Here is an 18233-nt window from a genome sequence, read left to right as displayed (position 1 = left end):
GGTAGCAACTAGGTTTTCCAGGGGGACACAGCCGGTGTCTGCTCAAATGCCTAGGGACAGGACTCTCCGTTCCCGGAGGGACCCACTTCTATCTACATCACCGGTCCCTGGCTTTTGTTTCAGGTTAAAGGCGGACGAGATGTGACCTGCCGTGGGATCTCACCACCTCCCAGGCTGTGCGAGCTGCCGCATTCCACGTCACCATGCATGGAATCCCCTGTCCCGCGTAACTAACCCAAGAAAGCTGCTTGGTCATAAAAACGTATCAAACCATAGGAGTGAAAATGCAGCTTTTATTTTAACAGTGGACGCAAGGCTATTGTTATTCTAAACCTGTTTGTTTGCACTTTCCAAAACTGCGCACAGGCCTAAGCAGGTACGTTATGTGACTTTTTGGCAAGGGCCATCTCCACCCTGGTGTGGCTCGTGTCAGCATCCACAGCCAGTTTGACAGATCCAGATCATTTCTGTGGCTTCCTAGTTGCCTACCAAGTAAAAAGCTCAGCACGTTTTCCAGGCCAGGGTGGGTTTTAAGTATTCATCTGCCTTCCTCTTGATGCTGGGGATGGGTATGCTGGGATGGACTTCAGAGCGTCCTTTCTCCATGATTCGCTGATGCTCCAGATGGCTTTGGAAAGAGCACAACAGAGGAAGCCTGAAAAAGTTGAGTAAACCCAGCTGATCCAGTGGGCCCCAGGGCTTCTCCCCCCTGCCACCTCCCCGCCACACACATTGTCCAGAGTAGTCAGAGGATGTTGCTCTGGGTCACCATCTGGGGCACACATCTTGCCTATTGAGAATAGTGCTGCTATGAATATTGGGGTGCTAATATTTCTTCGGAATCCTGATTTCAGTTCTTTTTATTTTTTTTTTAATTTTATTTATTTAACGGAGAGAGAGAGAGCACAAGCAGGGGGAGCTGCAGGCAGACGGAGAGGGAGAAGCAGGCTCTCCGCTGAGCAGGGAGCCTGACGCAGGGCTCGATCCCAGGACCCTGGGACCATGACCTGAGCCGACGGCAGATGCTTAACCGACTGTGCACCCAGGCGCCCCCTGATTTCAGTTCCCTTGGATGACTACCAAGAGGTGGGATTCCTGTATCATAGGGTAATTTGCTCTTTAATTTTTGAGGAACTTCCGTACTGTTTTCCATAGAGGCTGCACCATTTGGCGTGCCTAATAACAGTATATGAGAGTTCCAATTTCTCTCCATCCTTGCCAACACTTGCTGCCTTTTGTTTTTTTGATAATAACCATCCAAACAGGTGTGAGATGTTATCTCATTGTGGTTTTGATTTGCATTTCCATAGTGATTAGTGACATTGAGCATCCTTTCATGTACCTATTGGTCATTTGTATGTCTGCTTTAGAGAAATATTTATTTAAGTCCTTAGCCCGTTTTTTTAATTGGGTTATTAGGTGGTTGTGGTTTGGTTTGGTTTGTTTGTTTGTTTGTTTACTATTGAGTTATAGGAGTTCCTTATATATTTTGCATTTTAACCCCTTTATCAGATAAATCATTTGCAAAATTCTCTCCTATTCTGTAGGTTTTTTACTCTTTTGATGGTTTCCTTTGCTATGTAGAAGCTTTTTAGTTTGACTGAAATAATTACTATTGACAAATGGTGATTTCTTGATATCATCAATCCTTCTATATGTATTAGTTGAGTATCTACTATAAGGAAGACCTCCCTCTTCTCCCCCATTGACTGATCCATTCATTTATATCTGTCACTGTGGACTCATGTCCCTACTTGTTCAGAGGTTTATGATATGTTACTGTCATTATCCCACATTTGGCGCACGGGAGCCCCTTCAAACTGGCTTCTGTGCCATCATTCTTTGAGTGCTTCTTTACTTTCTGGAACAACAAGGCGTTCCAGGCTCATCTTGTTTCCCTGCCCCAGCTGGGGAATCAGCCATTTGTCCAAAGACTCCTGGTTCCTTTTGGTGAAAATTGCGGTGTTTTTGAAACCAAGATCTACAAGCTAGGTGCGCTTGCTGGTATTGGGGTGTAGTGGCTTTCTCAGTGGGCAGTGCTAGGATATGTGTATGTCTAGACGAGTGTGTGTGTGTGTGTGTGTGTGTGTGTACACATACATACAAAGATCGTATATATACATATATACGATTGAATAATGCCCCGCCCCCCCCATGCATGTCCACTCAGAACCGGAGAATGTAACTTTATTTGGAAATAGAGTCTTTGAAGTTGTAAGTAGTTAGGGATTGAGATGAGAGCATACCGGGCTAGGGTGGGCCCCCAATCCAATGACTGGTGTCCATACAAGAAGAGGAGAACACGCAGAGGAAAAAGCCACGTGAGGACAGAGGCAGAGATTGGGGTTATTCAGCTATAAGCCAAGGAATGCCTAAAATTGCCAGGAGCCACCAGAAGCCAGGAAGTCAAGAAAGATTTTTAGAGTATTCAGAGGAAGCACGGCTCTGTTGACATCTCGATTTCAGACTTCTGGCCTTCGGACATGTAAGAGAATAATTTTTGTTGTTAGACACCCAGTTTGTGATCATTTCTTACAGCAGTCCTCGGAAACTGACAGAGCATCCACAACGTCAAAGCAAGACCTCCAGTTCCAGTGCAACAGCAGAGTTCGTTCTAGTCTTCCCCCTTTCCACATTAGCACCTCCCTTCTCTAATGAGGCAAATCTAGTTCTCGTTTTATTCATTCCCCTGTATGGACTCAAACCGATCCTGCTAGCCTGCTGCCTGACTCCTGTGTAAGCTCCGAACCCCCACTCAGGCCTGCCACCCCCCTTCTCTGGCACCATCCGGCCTTATACACAGGCCCCGAGCCCCAGCCCTCCCACTCAGACCTACCTGCCATACCTGTGTGCCCAGCTCATTTGGGGAAGGGCCTGGATATTGTTTCAGTCCAGAGGCTTTCAGTTCACGTGACAGAGATCCAACTAAAACTAGCTTATGAAAGCTGTCTCACCAAATGGAACCCCATTTGAGAGAGTTGGCCTCAAGCGCAACTGGGGTCAGTAACTCAGCATTGTCCCATTTTGCCAGGCTTGCTTCTACGCATCTTGAAGCTTCCCTTAAACATGTACCACTGATTCTTCTGCTCTGCTCCCATATTAACCTGTACATATCTGTTTGTTGCTGCACTTATCACCTTGCCATAAAATTATCTGCTTAATAGTTAGCCTTCTCCTACTAAACTGATTTTCTGAGGACTGGAACTCGGTCATCCTCCGTACCTATCATATTCTTAAGAACAAAAGAAGCCCCTGAAGATTATGAAAGGAATGAATCACTGTGGGTGGGAGGCAGTCTAGGAGAGTGAATAGGGTTGACAGCATCGAAAGTTCTAGTGAGTTTAAATGGGCGGCCATGACCTGTCGGCTAGGAAAACAGGGAAGCAAGGCTAAGAAGGCCTTCATTCCCTTTTCATGAGCTGTTCCCCCAGTCTCCCCACCTGGGTGCTCAGGACCCAGATCTGGCTGTCACCCCCATCCCCCCACATTCAGCCAATCACCAGGGCCTGTGTCTCCTGCCTCCTAGAGCCTCTCAAACCCTTGCCTTGTGTGCTCACACCACCGCCCTGATCTCAGCCCGCCTCTCCCATCTGCAGCAGCCTCCTTGCTAGTTTCCCTGTCCCACATCTCGTCTCCCCAAATGCCCACTCAGGAGTCCGAGGGAGCTTTCTAAAAGGAATAGCTCACCTGTACCTCTCAACAAGAGCCTGTGGCTTCCCGTGAGTGTAGACTGAGCTGTAACTCCCTCAGGCGGATTACCAGACCTGCCATTACCGGGCCTCTGCCCTGCATTCCAGCCTGCCCTCCAGCCCCTCTGCACTCCGCTCCTCAGGGCTTTCTAGGAAACATCCCTGCTGCCTGGGATGCTATTCTTAACATTCTTGCACGCCTCCATGTGACAGGCTGGCAAAAATGTTCTCTTACCATCTCGGTTGTTTTTTTGTTTTTTTGTTTTTTTCCCTAAGCCCCAAAGGCCAAGGACAAAACGGAAGTGGCAAGTACTCTCCCATTCTCAAGTTATCTTGACCCGGATCTCATACCATCTGTAACAGAAATCAAATCCAGGTGAAATGTGATCTCAATGTGCAAGGTAAAATAAGACAACTTTAAAAGGAAGATGTAGAAAAGATGTTCCTGATCTTGGGGTTGACAAAAATTTCACCAGGATTCAAACAGCACTAATAATAAAGGTGGGGAGAGATATATTGGCGTAGGTCACAACCGGGAACTTCTCTTCATCGAGGTACGCTAATGAGTGAGTGAAACCACAAGCCACGGAGTGGGAAAAGGGAATTGTGGTACATTTTGCCAGTAACTAGATAAGGTGAATAAATGTAGATTACAGGACGCGCTCCTAGGGCCCGCCCTACAAACGAGACCCTTATTCTCTATAGCCTTGGTAAGTCAGTCTTCAAGAAACTAGATGAACTTCACCGGCGCCTGCGTGGCTCAGTCGGTGAAGGGTCTGCCTTCGGCTCAGGTCATGATCCCAGGGCCCTGGGATCGAGTCCCGCATCGGGCTCCCTGCTCAGCGGGGAGCCTGCTTCTCCCTCTCCCACTCCCCCTGCTTGTGCTCCTTCTCGCTCTGAAAAATAAATAAATAAATAAAATCTTAAAAAAAAAAAAGTGACTGTGACACATGATGTACCTGGGAGCCAAGGGAAGTGCTCTTTGCCACTGTTAGGGAGGCATCTGCGTGTTGCTCCAACACCCAGTTAGTGGGAACAAAACAGGAAGAGCGTATGTTTCCACGTGACTTAAATATCGCATAGATAGAGGTCAATGGGGCGCATCCCTGTTTACTGAGAAGCTGGCCCTAAATCTGGAAGGACTGCTTCTCACTTACACCTATGTCGTGGTTGGCGTTGGACAAAGACATTTTCATCATAACAATTAAACAGATCTAGGACAGTGGTAAGAGTCCGTGAATACTCTAGAATTTGCATGCCTTGGAAGATGGGTTTGAAACGGAGTAAAACACAAAGCTGTCCTTAGGAATAAGGTCTGGCAAAACTGTTCTTCCGAGATCGCCTCGTGCAGGTGAAGGATTTATGAATGAGCGTTGATTGATGGGGTGTAGGAGCTGTTTCCCTCAACCTTTTGTCGGAGGATTCTTCTCTCAAGTGAGCAGCTTGGTGCATCGTAAGACCTGCTTGCTTTACGAGCTTGTAGAACAATGACTACACTTGCAGGGACTCTCCCTTCTGTGTTTTTTAAATGATTAACAAGGCTTGATCTCTGTCTGTAGCTTTCCCCACAATACTCGCAGATAAATGGTCTCTCTTCAATGTGCGTTTTCTGGTGCCAAGTGAAGACCCCTCTGCCGGCTGAAACTTTCCCCACAACTGGGCTATTTATGGGGCTTTCCTCCTGCGTGGATCTTCTGATGTCTCATAAAACTTGATCTATCACAAAACCTTTTCTTATAGTCAAAGCGCTGGTTCGTTTCTCGCGGGGGATAGGCTCTCTGGTGTGCTATGAGGTGGGACCCCTGAGTGGCTGGCTTGTTACATAGAGAGCATTCATAGGGTGTCTCCCCTGTGTGAACTTGACGGTGCCTAAAGAGGTCTGCTTTACGGACTCTTTCCCCACATTCCAGGCACTTGCGAGGGAGCTCTCCCCAGGGAATTTGCAGGTGCTTATTGAGTAGCTTCTTTTTAGCAACACATTTCCCACACTGCATACGCTGGGGTGCCTTCCCTCTGGGACTGTTTTGCTCCTGGGCTGTGGGGGCTGAGAGGTCTTTCCCGCTTGGAGCTCTCGGCTGTCTCTCGAAGAGAGAGGTTCTGAAGGCGGACAGGTATTGTGCAATCTCTGGGTAGCTGTTCTGCTGGGTTTCCCAATGGATTCGTTACCCGTTCGGAGAATTTGGGCACATTGGGACCAAGAAGCACATTTCCATCTAAAGAAACAGCAAATGGATACACGCCCTCCAGTTTTTTTTTTTCTGCTTTGACATCTTTTCTTCATTTTCTGCCCCCCCCCCCGCTCCCCGTTATCAAAATCTGAGGGAAGGAATAAAAATCACAGATGTCACCATGTTCCCAGGAGAGCGGACATGGGGACTAAGAAGAGATCCTCAGCAGTTTGTGGGAAGACAGAAACTCTCAAGTGGCACCCTGAACCTCTTTACCCCGGGATTAAGGTTGAACCTCTCTTTCTCCCCGAGTGCCCGATGAACCCTCACCCACCTATCCTGGGGTCTTGGAACTGTTCTTTCACTTTCTTGGAATCCTGCAGTTCCTGGCACTTCGGCTCTTCTCTGTGCTCCACTGGGCACCCCGGGTCAGGCTTTGGTCTTGGCTCTCCTGGGCAGAGGAGAGACGGGAGGAGGGGTGCATGGAGTGGCCACGGGTTTCTCCCGAGTCCTGGCTGCTTCCTGGCCACATGGCCTCTCAATAGCTACCTATTTCCTTCTCACGGTTGCCTCACCAGGAGCCTCTGACATGTCATTTTTGTTGTTTTGTTTTTGTTTTTTAGGATAAGAACAAAACCCAAGTGGATGGAACTAGAGGGTATCATGCTAAGCGAAATAAGTCAGTCAGAGAAAGACAAATACCATATGATTTCACTCCTATGCGGAACTTAAACAAAACAGGATCACGGGAAGGGAGGGAAGAATAAAATAGGACGACATCAGAGAGGGAGACCAACCGGAAGAGACTCTGAACTCTGGGAAACAAACTGAGGGTTGCTGCAGGGGAGGGGGTTGGGGGAAAGGGGTCACTGGGGGATGGTCATTAAGGAGGGCACGTGATGGAATGAGCACCGGGTGTTATATGCAACCGATGAATCACTAAATTACCTCTGAAACTAAGAATACACTATATGTTAATTAATTGAATTGAAATAAAATTAAATTAAATTAAAAAAAAAAAAGAACAAGACCCAAATGAGGGGAGGGGAAGATCCCACTGTCCTCCAATCTGTGGAAGGAGAGCGAACCAATTCTGGGGTGATGTCAATGCACATCATTTTGAGAGTGGATTTAGGCGAAAGCCAGAACACGAAGTGGCTCTGCCTACAGAGCTGGCTAACAAAAACAGAAACGCTGGCTTGCTGACTGCCACGGGAGGAAAGAGCAAGGCCGGCTCCCGACCCTGTCGTTAGTTTGCGCCCCCCAGCCTGTGCCCACAGCCCCTGTCAGCTAAGGCCACTAACCATCTCCTCCGGCCCGTCCCCCATGCTCCTGACCTCAGTTCCATCCTCTACTCTCCTACCTCCCGTAAAATACCATCAGGAATGCTGAATGAACGTGATGCTTGTTAAAAAAGGTGTGCACAGAGAGCAGCCCTCCTTATGTCTGCCAACCTGGGGAAAAGAGCCACGGCGCTCATCACAAGACAAAGCTGGTGAGCAAAAGCAGCAACTGGCTCTCTCCTAGGTTGTGCCGGGAGCATAAATGGACACAATCATTTGGGAGGACATTTGACCATGTATATGCCCACTGACCAACCGTTCCTATTCTAGAAATTTGTCCTACCAACACAGGCCCATAGAAGCATGCTCCCTGTGTTTTATAGCTTTGGCCCCAGGGTATTTTGGTCAACAGTCAGAAGTCATGGCCCTATGCCTACTTCTGTTGGTGAGTCTCTTCTCCTCATCTTCATCACCAGCCAGTCTGGGTTACCACATAACCAACCACCAGATGGGTTGTTCTAGAAATGAGCCTAAGTGCACAAACGCGCCCTCTTGTATTGGCCCCTCGGTTGTTCATTTCTTCCCTGCAGGCTGAGATTCCTTAGCTCAAAAGCCTGCCGTCGGTGCCAAACTCAAACTCTCACACATCCAGTGATTTAAAAATTAGCCCCCAGGGGCGCCTGGGTGGTTCAGTCGGTTAAGCGGTTAAGCGTCTGCCTTTGGCTCAGGTCATGATCTCAGGGTCCTGGGATCGAGCCCCATGTTGGGCTTCCTGCTCAGCGGGGAGTCTGCTTCTCTTTCTCCCTCTCCCTCTGCCCTTCTGCCCTTCCCCCTGTTCATGCTCGCTCTCTGTCTCACGTGCACTCTCTCTCTCAAATAAATAAATAAAATCTAAAAAAAAAATTAAAATTAAAGTTTACCCCAGAAGCACACTGTTAGCCATTTAGACCATGCCTACTTTTCATATCACAGAAAACTTCACCCCCCATCTGCCAGCCATTGAAAAGATGGAGCTTTTTTTTGTTTTGTTTTTTGTTTTTTAATTTCTTTTTATTAGTTAACATAGTGTTACATTAGTTTCAGGTGTACAATATAGTGATTCCACAATTCTATGCATTTCTCAGTACTCACCACTGTAAGTGCACTCTTTTTTTAAATTTTATTATGTTATGTTAATCACCATTCATTACATCATTAGTTTTTGATGTAGTGTTCCATGATTCATTGTTTGTGCATAACACCCAGTGCTCCCTGCAGAATGTGCCCTCCTTAGTGCCCATCCCCGAGCTAACCCTCCCCCACCCCGCTCCCCTCTAGAACCCTCGGTTTGTTTCTCAGAGTCCATCGTCTCTCACGGTTCGTCTCCCCCTCCGATTCCCCCCTTCATTTTTCCCTCCCTGCTATCTTCTTCTTCTTTTTTTAAAACATATAATGTATTATTTGTTTCAGAGCTACAGGTCTGGGATTCATCAGTCTTTCTATAACCCCACGCCTCTGCAGCCCTTCAGAATTCTCTGGCCCATCAACTGCCCGGTGTGCTACTGGGCTATAAGATCATAAGAGACACAAGTCCTCTCTGTGAGCCCTTACTCCCTGGGGAGTTCCCTTGTCCTCCCTTTGGGACCCTGGACTTCTCCAGCAAGCAAACCCCACAGTTGCCACAAACCTTGTGCTCGCTACTGCCACCTCCTGGTCATATCTTTTTCCTTGCTCCATCCCCAGATCTCTCAGACCTTCTCCAAGTGGTAAGAAGGATGGGATTTTGGTGATCAGGAGGTGGATATGAGGACCTCCCAGTCGGTAGGATGAAGCATATTATATCACCTTAAACAGCGATGAGAAAGGGGCCGTTGCCTTTGTTCCCACTAGGTGTATTTTATTTTTTGAATTCATCCTATATCTCGTTGAATATACTGGACCTTCCTGTGCTTTAGAGAGCAAAGTATTGCAGCCAAGAACAATATTGCTGCTGGGCATCATATGTGATCTTGGTACTTGGCGCTGTTGCTAAGAGGAGCAAATTAGCATGGGGAATGGGGATGCACATGCAGAACGATTTATATTTAAATATGACTGGCTAGGTTCTGCCGCTGGTCGCAGGCATATACACAAAACACAGATTTTACACACCTTGATGACATACCAGAGATGTAGGTCAGGCAAAGACTGGAATATAAATAACAATATTTTATATAGTTTGGCTTTGACCATAATAGATACACATACGTACTTGTGGGTTTTTCCTCTGTCACTGCTATTTTTTTAAAGTAGGCTCTACAGCCAACGCGCGGCTCGAACTCACAGCCCTGAGATCAAAAGCCACATGTTCTCCCATCTGCATGAGCCAGCCACGCACCCTTCTCTGTCACCTCAATTAAAAACGAGACAGAGTCCGTGTCTTCTACATGCCCAGGACTCATTACAGTAAGCTACAGAATAGGGTACCTGGACGAATTGATTAAATGTAGAAAGGGGCACAAAGTTTGTCGCCAAGCAGCCCACCATAATGGTAGGAGTTGAATTCTATGGGAGTTATGGCACTGTATAGACAATGTACAGTCCTAGTGTTAGGTGTGCAAGGACCAAGCCATTGCCTCCAAGGAGAGCGTGGAGTCCCGCCTGTGCCTCCCCCATAGTGGGCCAGGGACCTGGAGAAGAGAGGTGGCACTCCGAACAGAAACCAGAAGAGATGGGGACGGGGAGGGGGGAGCCAGAGGTAAGCACTGGAGGGAGAATTATCTGTTAGCTTCAAGAGCAAATGGGTCAGAGTGTTTAGATGTTCTCAGATGGCCAGAGAGGGCCCTGGAAAGCAGGGAAGCCAGACAAAGTCACTGCAAGTTTGAAAGAGCTTGGAATCCACATAAAATGGCCATTTCTGACATGTTTTCTCCCAGGCTCTGCCCAGAGGACCTCGTGCTTTCTTACTCTACACCATCCCCCAAAGACCTCGACCATCTTAGAAGCTTCTGTCACCTTCTCTAAGCCTTTGGCTTGCACATCTTTATCCCAAACCCCAATCTCTCTCCTGAGCTCTGATTCCACATTGGCCACCTGGAGACCCATAAGCCTCCCAAATTCCTCATGTTCAAATCGAAACTCACTTTGACCCCTGCCCTCCAAATCTGACTCTCTTCTTGTGTTCTACCCAGTTCACGAGCCAGAAACCCGGATGCTGTTCTCAACGTTCTCTTCTCCATCACCCGAAGCCCAGCCGAGCACCAAGTCCTGAATTTTACCCAGGCCACTGAGCTTTTGAATTGGTCCCACTTTTTTCACTCCATCATCATCAACACGACCCTAGTTTAGAAAATCATCCTCTCGCCTGCGGTGATTGCAATGACCCCCCAAATGGTGCCCAAAGCTGTTCGTGACCCAGGACACTGCTTCTCTCTCCAGCCTCTTGAGGGCCGCTCAAGCTCCTCTGTGCCCCTCTCAGCACACATGCTGAGCATTCTGCCCAGAGCCCTCTCCCCTCCCCATTTCCCCCAGCCAGCAGCTTACTCCAACTCACCGCGGAGGTTTCCCTTCCTCCAGGACAACTTCCCTGTCTGCAGGGAAGGCAGCCCTCCTATAGACCCCCATAGCATTTGCCAGGCCTATTTACACCACATACAGGACCTACAGTCCTAGTTACATATCAGAGCAGTGCCTAGTTCTTAACACGTGCTTGTATCTATTGGTCGAATGAATAAACGTTAAGATGTGGAAAGGGACATGGTTTCAAAGCCCAGGCACTGGGTTGGTTATGGATCGACCAGAAACCAACGATTTGTAACTCGGACCATTCTCGGTATGTTCATTTTTTATGTCTCTTTGCTTTCTCAGCATTTCAGTGTCTTAAAAATGCCAACATGTTGAAGCGGTGCCTGAGAGAGTTAGAAAGGAGGTTTCTGGCCACACTTCGGCCAAAGTTCATGGGGGCGGGGAGAGCAGAGGGGTGTTGGGTAGAGACAGGATTTGTTGGTAGCACTGTGGGAGAATCCCCAAAGGGAAGTGAAACACAGGAACACAGGAGCTGCGAAGTCCAGCTGCCTTTCTCTGCCTGGACGTTCTCCTTCTAGTATAAACTCTAGGAGGGTCTGCAGCAGAGGTTCTCAGACTGTAGTGTATATAGGTCTCACCCAGAGAGCTTGAGAAAATGCACCCTAGGTGACCCTGATACACATAGGCTGCTTGCTACACTTGGAGAAATGCTCTCGAAGGTTCTGATCGAATGAGCTAGGTATTGGCTTTATACTCTGGTACGTGATTAAATCGTCTTCAAGGATCTGAAGCGAGTATATTCATAAAGTACCAGTCTGAACGAGGCTCTTAACGCTGTAAGAGCAACTAAGGAACCCACGACATCACAGACCCCATTAATTAAAATGTGCTGGCAAAATCAGCCTTATCTGCAGTGTCCATACTCCCCAGGGTTTCCTGCGTAACATTCTTCATCAAAATGTTCCTGAGCGGGGTCATTAGCTGAAGGGGTTTTGAATCCCATCTGACGTCCCGTGCTTTGTTCCCAGAGAGGCATCCCCCCTCCTACCCTTTATCGCAGCGGCCCGCTTCCATCCAGGACTCGGTGTTTCTAACCCACCCCCAAAGCTGGGGAGCTCTCGAGCTCTCCAACTACGAACCGCAGAAAGGAAGTCAACCCCTTGCCTTACCAGGGTCCAGGAAGGGCCGGCAATCCTCGGCAGCACCGTAGCCCAGCTCCGGCAGCCCCGCCTGGGGCATCCAGGCCTCTGCCACGGGGGCCTCTGGGGCGGGTCCCATCACTTGCAGTGGGGGCGACTCCAGGTGGATGTTTGGTGGTACGTGTGCCGGGCCCACTGGTACCAGCTCCTCCAACAGCATTTCCTGCCTATCGATCTGGGGGAAATGGCACAACCCGTCACTCTCCAGTCTACACCGGCACCGCCCGGTGCCAACAATGGGTGGGAGCCACCCACGTCGTTTTCATTGTCCAGGACCCGCATAAAACAAAGAAGACATTGGTGAAGTCAGTCCTGACGACATGCATGATTCCACCAATATGGCTGAGATACCACACTTCCAGAACGTAACCACTATGAACAAGTATTCATGAGACATCTCACCTACTTTATCTTTCGTACTCAGTCTTCTGAACGTGATGAGCATCTTACCCTTACAGCACATCTCAGTTGGGACTAGCCACATTTCTAGAGCTCAAGAGCCACGCCTGGCTGGTGGCTACCATACGGGGCAGCGCCACGATTAGGCCACAGGCGGATAAAAATCCTATGGAGCAAGCCAAACCCAGGAGACAGAGAAAGGGAGGGCGCACCATAAACTCACTCTATCCTGGGGGGTGGGGGGGAGGCGGCAGGAAAGTCTGCAAGACTCTGGTTCGGGCGGGCTACCTGCAGGGCCCTATCAACACACGGTGCCGAAGCCCTTCCTCCCTTCTGCCAAAGGTTCTGCCCTGTGCCGGGGGCTTCTGAGCAGGGGGCCCTGGCGCCGCCACCCAAGGCGGATGCGGCACGGTGGCAGGTGGCTGTCAGGACCCGGCGGGCAGAGACAGGAGTGGTATCATTCCCAGTGCGGAACTGCTCCGGGTCCCCACCAACTCTGGGGTGCCCCCGCAAACTTGCGTCGAGGGAGAAAGAACGTGTCAACCTCACCCTGGGGCGCGTATAGACACAAGACATTTCTGCATGATTTAGCACGACTTGCTACTTCTAGGAAAGCCCGCCTTTGGAACTCAGGCAACCACTCTCTTGCTCATTGCTCAGATTTACCGACACGTGTGGCCACTTTGGAAAACCACAGAGCAGCCGTGCCGGGGGCTGTCGCCGTCACAGTGAGTCTCTGCGCAGGCGCGAGCACGTGACAACCTCGTGAGGTCCGCCGGTGCGGTCCGGCCCCAACGTGTGTGTTCACATGCTCACTCCACGATGACAAACTACATTCCCTTTCCCTTATATTCTTTCCGGGCTCCACTTGACTCGGGTTGGCCACATTTTCTTAGAGTCAGACAGGAAACATTTTAGGCTTTGTGGGCCACATTCAGTCTGTATCTTACTGTCTTTCATCCTTGTTTTAAAAAAGCAACCCTTTGGGGGACACCAGGGTAGTGCAGTCAGTTAAGCATCCAACTCCTGGTTTTGATTCAGATCCTGATCTCATGGTCCTGAGATCAAGGCCCACATCAGGCTCTGCGCTTAGTGCAGAGTCTGCCTGGGATTCTCTCTCCCCTGCCCCTCCTGCTCGTGCTCATTCTCTCTCTCTCAAATAAATAAATAAATCTTTTTTTCAAAACATTTTCTTAAAGATTCTATTTATTTATTTGAGAAGAAAGAGATTGAGAGCACAAGAAGGGGAGAGGCAGAGGGAGAAGCAGACTCTCCAGTGAAGGGGGAGCCTGATGGGGGCTTCATCCCGGAACTCCGAGATCATGACCTGAGCCAAAGGCAGATGCTTCACCCACTGAGCCACTCAGGCGCCCCTCAAATAAATAAATCAGTCTCAAAAAAATAAAAAATAAAAAAGCAAACCTTTAACAGGTTAAATCTGCTCCAGCTCCCGGGGCGTACACACACAGGCCGTGGCCAGATCTGACCAGCACCCCGCACAGCACGATACTGATGTTATTGGAGGATGGATGTGGGTAGGCTGTGTTCCCTTTGAATTCCATTCCAATGTACTTAAGGGGACACAACAGACTATTTGCTATAGGAGGGGACTGGGTCTGATACCCGGAGAAGCAAGCCATACACTGATCCGAGCAGAAGACAAATATAAAGGACCGGGCCGAGATCCTGGGGCCGAACAGGACACGGAGACAAACGTCTGACCCAGCGCCAGGGGCCTCTGCTCCTTCCCGGGGTCTCACCCCCAAGACGCCAAGGGCGATGCCCACCCTTGGCTCTGGTAGCCCGGCTTCTTGGCAGAAGTCTTCTCTCACGGACACGACCTTGCTCTGTGCTGCCGGCCCAGCAGCCCCATCCAGCTCTCTGTCTCCGTGGGCAGGATGCTGAGAACGGCTCCAACACCAGCAGCTCCAGGACTGGGTCCTTGGAGCGCGTGTTTGGCTCCAGCCGTGGACAGCAAAGCTCCCAGAGTCTGTGGAAAGCCCAGCGAGGCCCAGCTGCTTCTTCATGCTGGAGCTGCCTGGAGCGCAGGCAGAAGGCCTCCCAGTCCGCATCAGACTCTTGAAACCCGGAGCCCATCTTCAGCGAGGCCTGGATTGCACAAGCCACGGCCACGGCCCCCTTCTGGCGGGATGCAATGGTTCTGGAGCCCCAAGTCTCAGATGCCAGTCAGGGGGAGCCACCCACAGCTGAGGACAGGACAAAAGCAGAAAGGGGGAACAGCGGTGGTTACCCCAGGCCAGGCTCACCTCCCTTCACTTGCTCACTTTCCACTAGAGCCCTAAGCACAGCGATGCTGAGGGCAAAGCCATGGACTCACCTTCTAGAGAAGTACACGGACACATCCAATTCTGCGGCCAGTTTCCAAAAGGTTCATAGCATGTCCAAGCCCATCCCCAGACCCTCAAGCACTGTGCTGCCCAAGAGGGTAGCCACTCCAGCCACGGGGACATTCAAGTCCAAAGTGATTAAAGTACACAATTCTGGTCCTCGCTACATTTCACATGCCCCCCAGCCATCAGTGCAGGACGTTCTCTCGAGCAGCTTGGCTCTAGAATTTCACCAAGGCTGAGAACACCTGCCTTAAGGAGGACCCACCACCCACGTGCTGGCATGACACCCCACTCCCAGTCTCATGTGGGCTGTCTCCTGTTTCTACAGATACACAGGACACAGAGGAAATGGGGAGCAATACTGACAACTCTGGTGAGTCACCCTGAAAGTCCATCTGGCTGAGTCACCTGCAGCCACGGACATCTTAGGTAGTTAGAGCCTTGCCTCCAAAGGCTACAGATCCTCAACCCTTCGTTCTTCTCCACTCAAGGGCTGTGTACTTCAGCCCACATCAGCCTGACCCTCGTCCCGCGATGGCATGCCAAGTGGCTTTCTCATGAGAATGATACACTGCCACAGGGCAGGCCACCAGCCATCTGGTCTGCATGAGTAACCAAGGACACTGATCACGTTCATGGCACTGTGTCCACGTGCTGTTCGAAGTCTCCCGCATACGGCAGGTCACGTAGCCCTCACCCAGAGCGAGGACGTGGGGACTAGTATGATGCCCTGAGTACAGATGAGGGGACCGAGGTTGGAGGCTCAGGGGCACTGAATGACGTGTCCCAGGTCACACAGGAAATGCCAGAGGGAAATGGTGACGAGGCTCCAATGCACAGACCTTGCAATGCCCATATCTACAAACATCCAAATGTTCTAAGTGCAACGTCTGAGGCCACACTTGTGGTGACAGAGGTGGTGACAGAGGTGGTCACATACGTCTCCATAGGTCTCAAGACCTGTACCCACCCACGTGCTCTCCCTCTACTTGCTCTCACACAACTCGTGGACCTGGCCTCTTCCCTGGAGGGGATCAAGTGAAAACATCCTCATGACTCTTCCTGCCGGGTCATGGAAAATGACACTGTTCCCGTCCCATCCCTGGGCAAGTGTCTGTTCTTGAAAGATTGATTGATTTATTTGAGAGGGGGAGGTGGCAGAGGGAGTGAGCGAATGTCAAGCAGACTCCTGGCTGAGCTGGAGCCTGACCTCACGACCCTGAGATCATGACCTGAGCTGAAACCAAGAGTCAGAAGCTCAACCAGCTGAGCCTCCCAGGCGCCCCACCCCTGCGCAAGTTTCTTAAAGGACACCCAGTGTCTCTCCTTGTACATCAGCTTCCTGTGGTGGATCCAGCTGCGTGGAAGCGAACGGCAGCTGCCTGGCCTGGCACAGAGGAAGCGCTCAAGCAAGGTTACTGCTCCCCAGCACTCATTCCTAGAAAGTTCCACGTCCCCCCAACCCCACCCCAGGCATCCAACCCTCCTCCCTGGATGGCATCCAGGGACCGGCCGGCTTGAGCTGTGGAACCGCCCTGACCCTGCTCAGCCTCTCAGTTGGCCGCCCTCCGCAGATGGACCCGAACCCTCCACCACGTCCAGCAGGGCCCTGACTGTCCCGCCGGCCCTCCCTCCGCCCTTCCGCAGGGACCCTCACTGCACCCCGGGGCTCCCGGCTTCCCCCCAAACCGGCCCGAGCGAGCCCGCGCTCCCACGGCGCACGGATAAAGAGGGTGTGCGCAAAGCGAGCACTCGGGGAAAGGCGAGGAGGGACACGTCGCGGGAACTTCTAAAAGCCGGTTACACATCGGCCGCCCGGGGCGGGGGCACGGCCCCAGCGCGCTCCCCACGGGATGTCCCGGCGCCCCGACGGGCGCTCCGGGCTCCGGACACGCCCAGGAAGGCCCGGCAGGGCGCAGGGAGCGGCGGCGGGGACCCGCGCTGGACAGGGGCCCGCCCCCCGTCACTCGTCCCTGCACTCCTTGGAAGGACAGAGGCGCGTCACGGGTCGCGCCTACTCCCACTGCATCCCACGTCAGGGCTGGAGGCGACCGGGTCCCGCGGCCTCGGGGGACGAAAGGGGCCCAGCTCCCCGGGCAAGCGTCTCTAGGACGCACAGGGCCGGCCAGGAGCCTCCCCTTTCATTCCCGCGCCCAGGGACACACAGGGTCCTGCCTTCTGTTCCTTTCCTGTGTTGGGGACGCACAGGGTACCGCTGCCGCTTCTATTCCCAGGCTCGGGACGCACAGCGACCCGCCTCGCGCCGCCCCTTCCATTCCTGCTCCCAGGGACGCACAGGGACCTGCTCCCGTTCCTTTCCTGCGTCCAGGGATGCACAGGGATGAGCCCCGCAATCGTCTTTCCATTGTCCGGCCCAGGGATGCACAGGGACCCGCGCCCCTTCCATTCCTGCGTCCAGGGACGCACAGGGACGATCCACGCGACGGTCCTTCCATTCTCCCGGCCACGGATACACAGGGACCCGCCATGCAGTGGCCTTTCATTCCCGGACCGGGGGACGCACAGGGACCCGCCACCCCTTCCATTGCCAGGCCCGGGGACGTGCAGTGGCCCTGTGCTGTCTCTCCTACCCGCTCCGCCCCACGGTCAGGGCTGGGGGCAGCTGTCGCGGGATGTGAGCCACCCAAGAGAGCCCCGCCACCCCCCCTTGGGGAGTCCGCGCTTCCGGCCCCAGGACTCCCTGCCTCCAGGCTCTCTGCTGCTGGGGCTGGGACTCCGCTGCTGCCAGGGGTCAGTCGGTTGGCCTCCGCCTGATGGGAGCCGCTGAGGCCGGGCGGGGGAGTCCTGGCGGCACCAGGGCGGGGCCAGCGGGGGTCTGCCCCACGTGCCAGCTCAGCAGGAGGCGGGGAGGGGGAGAGGGGCAGGCCGGGCGGGGGCCCCACTATCTCCCAAATCCGCGCTCAGCACTCTCTACCTTCCACCGGGCCAGGGGAGAGGTTCTTGCGAGAGCCTGTTGAACAAATATTTAGAGTTCTTCACCACACCTGGACGCCCCGAGGCGTTGGCTCTAGCTTGGGCTCCAATACGGGCATTTTAATAAGTGTTCCTGGGGATTTGGTCCATTATTGCGCTCAAATTTGCGTTTTTGAGCTTTTTTTTTTTTTTTTGGTTTTTGGAACATGACCTGAAATTATGAGAAATGATTGACCAGTCAGAATACGGAATGATCTCACTTATATTTGTAATCTTAAAAGAGCCAGGGGCGCCTGGGTGGCTCAGTCGTTACGCGTCTGCCTTCGGCTCAGGTCATGATCCCAGGGTCCTGGGACCGAGCCCCTCATCAGGCACCCTGCTTGGAGGGAAGCCTGCTTCTCCCTCTCGCACTCCCCCTGCCTTGTGTTCCTGCTCTCGCTATCTCTCTGTCAAATAAATAAATTAAATCTTTAAAAAAATAAACTTTAAAAAAATTTCTTTTAATTTAAAAATTGCCAAACTCAAATAAACAATGGTATTGGGAGGGGCAGGGTTGCAGGAAATGGGGAGATATTGGTCAACAGGGACAAAATTCCCATTATAAGACTAATTATAACTTTAATAACTTAAATAATTATAATTTTATAGCTCATATAATTTTATAATTTTTATATTGTATAGCTTCATATAATTTTATAACTTTAAATAATTATAATTAATTATAACT

At 51.3% G+C, this 18233-nt stretch overlaps 1 protein-coding gene across 9 annotated transcripts in view; it reads right to left on the bottom strand.

The window, feature by feature from the left end:
- Positions 1-273: 273 nt before the first annotated feature.
- ZNF75D (zinc finger protein 75D) overlaps positions 274-18233 on the bottom strand; it is a 54248-nt gene continuing 36288 nt past the window's right edge. For 2 of the 9 annotated variants that reach the window (XM_073879109.1, XM_073879114.1), the window contains 2 exons: positions 11793-11997; positions 6192-6308 (listed from right to left, as the gene is read on the bottom strand). In XM_073879109.1, coding sequence (XP_073735210.1) covers positions 11901-11997 — 97 coding nt within the window. In that variant the 3' untranslated portion in view covers positions 6192-6308; positions 11793-11900. Of the gene's footprint in view, positions 629-2167; positions 2476-6191; positions 6309-11792; positions 11998-13643; positions 14429-17858; positions 17953-18233 lie in introns of those variants that run through there. The other 7 variants (XM_073879108.1, XM_073879112.1, XM_025852497.2 and 4 more) reach the window with 6 other exon arrangements.

Source organism: Callorhinus ursinus, unplaced genomic scaffold (assembly GCF_003265705.2).
Source record: "Callorhinus ursinus isolate GAN/ISIS: 27379988/994484 unplaced genomic scaffold, GSC_fseal_2.0 scaffold33, whole genome shotgun sequence".
Lineage (NCBI taxonomy): Eukaryota > Metazoa > Chordata > Mammalia > Carnivora > Otariidae > Callorhinus > Callorhinus ursinus.
Note: the sequence above shows the minus strand (reverse complement) of the source record. Positions and strands in the feature narration are given on the sequence as shown.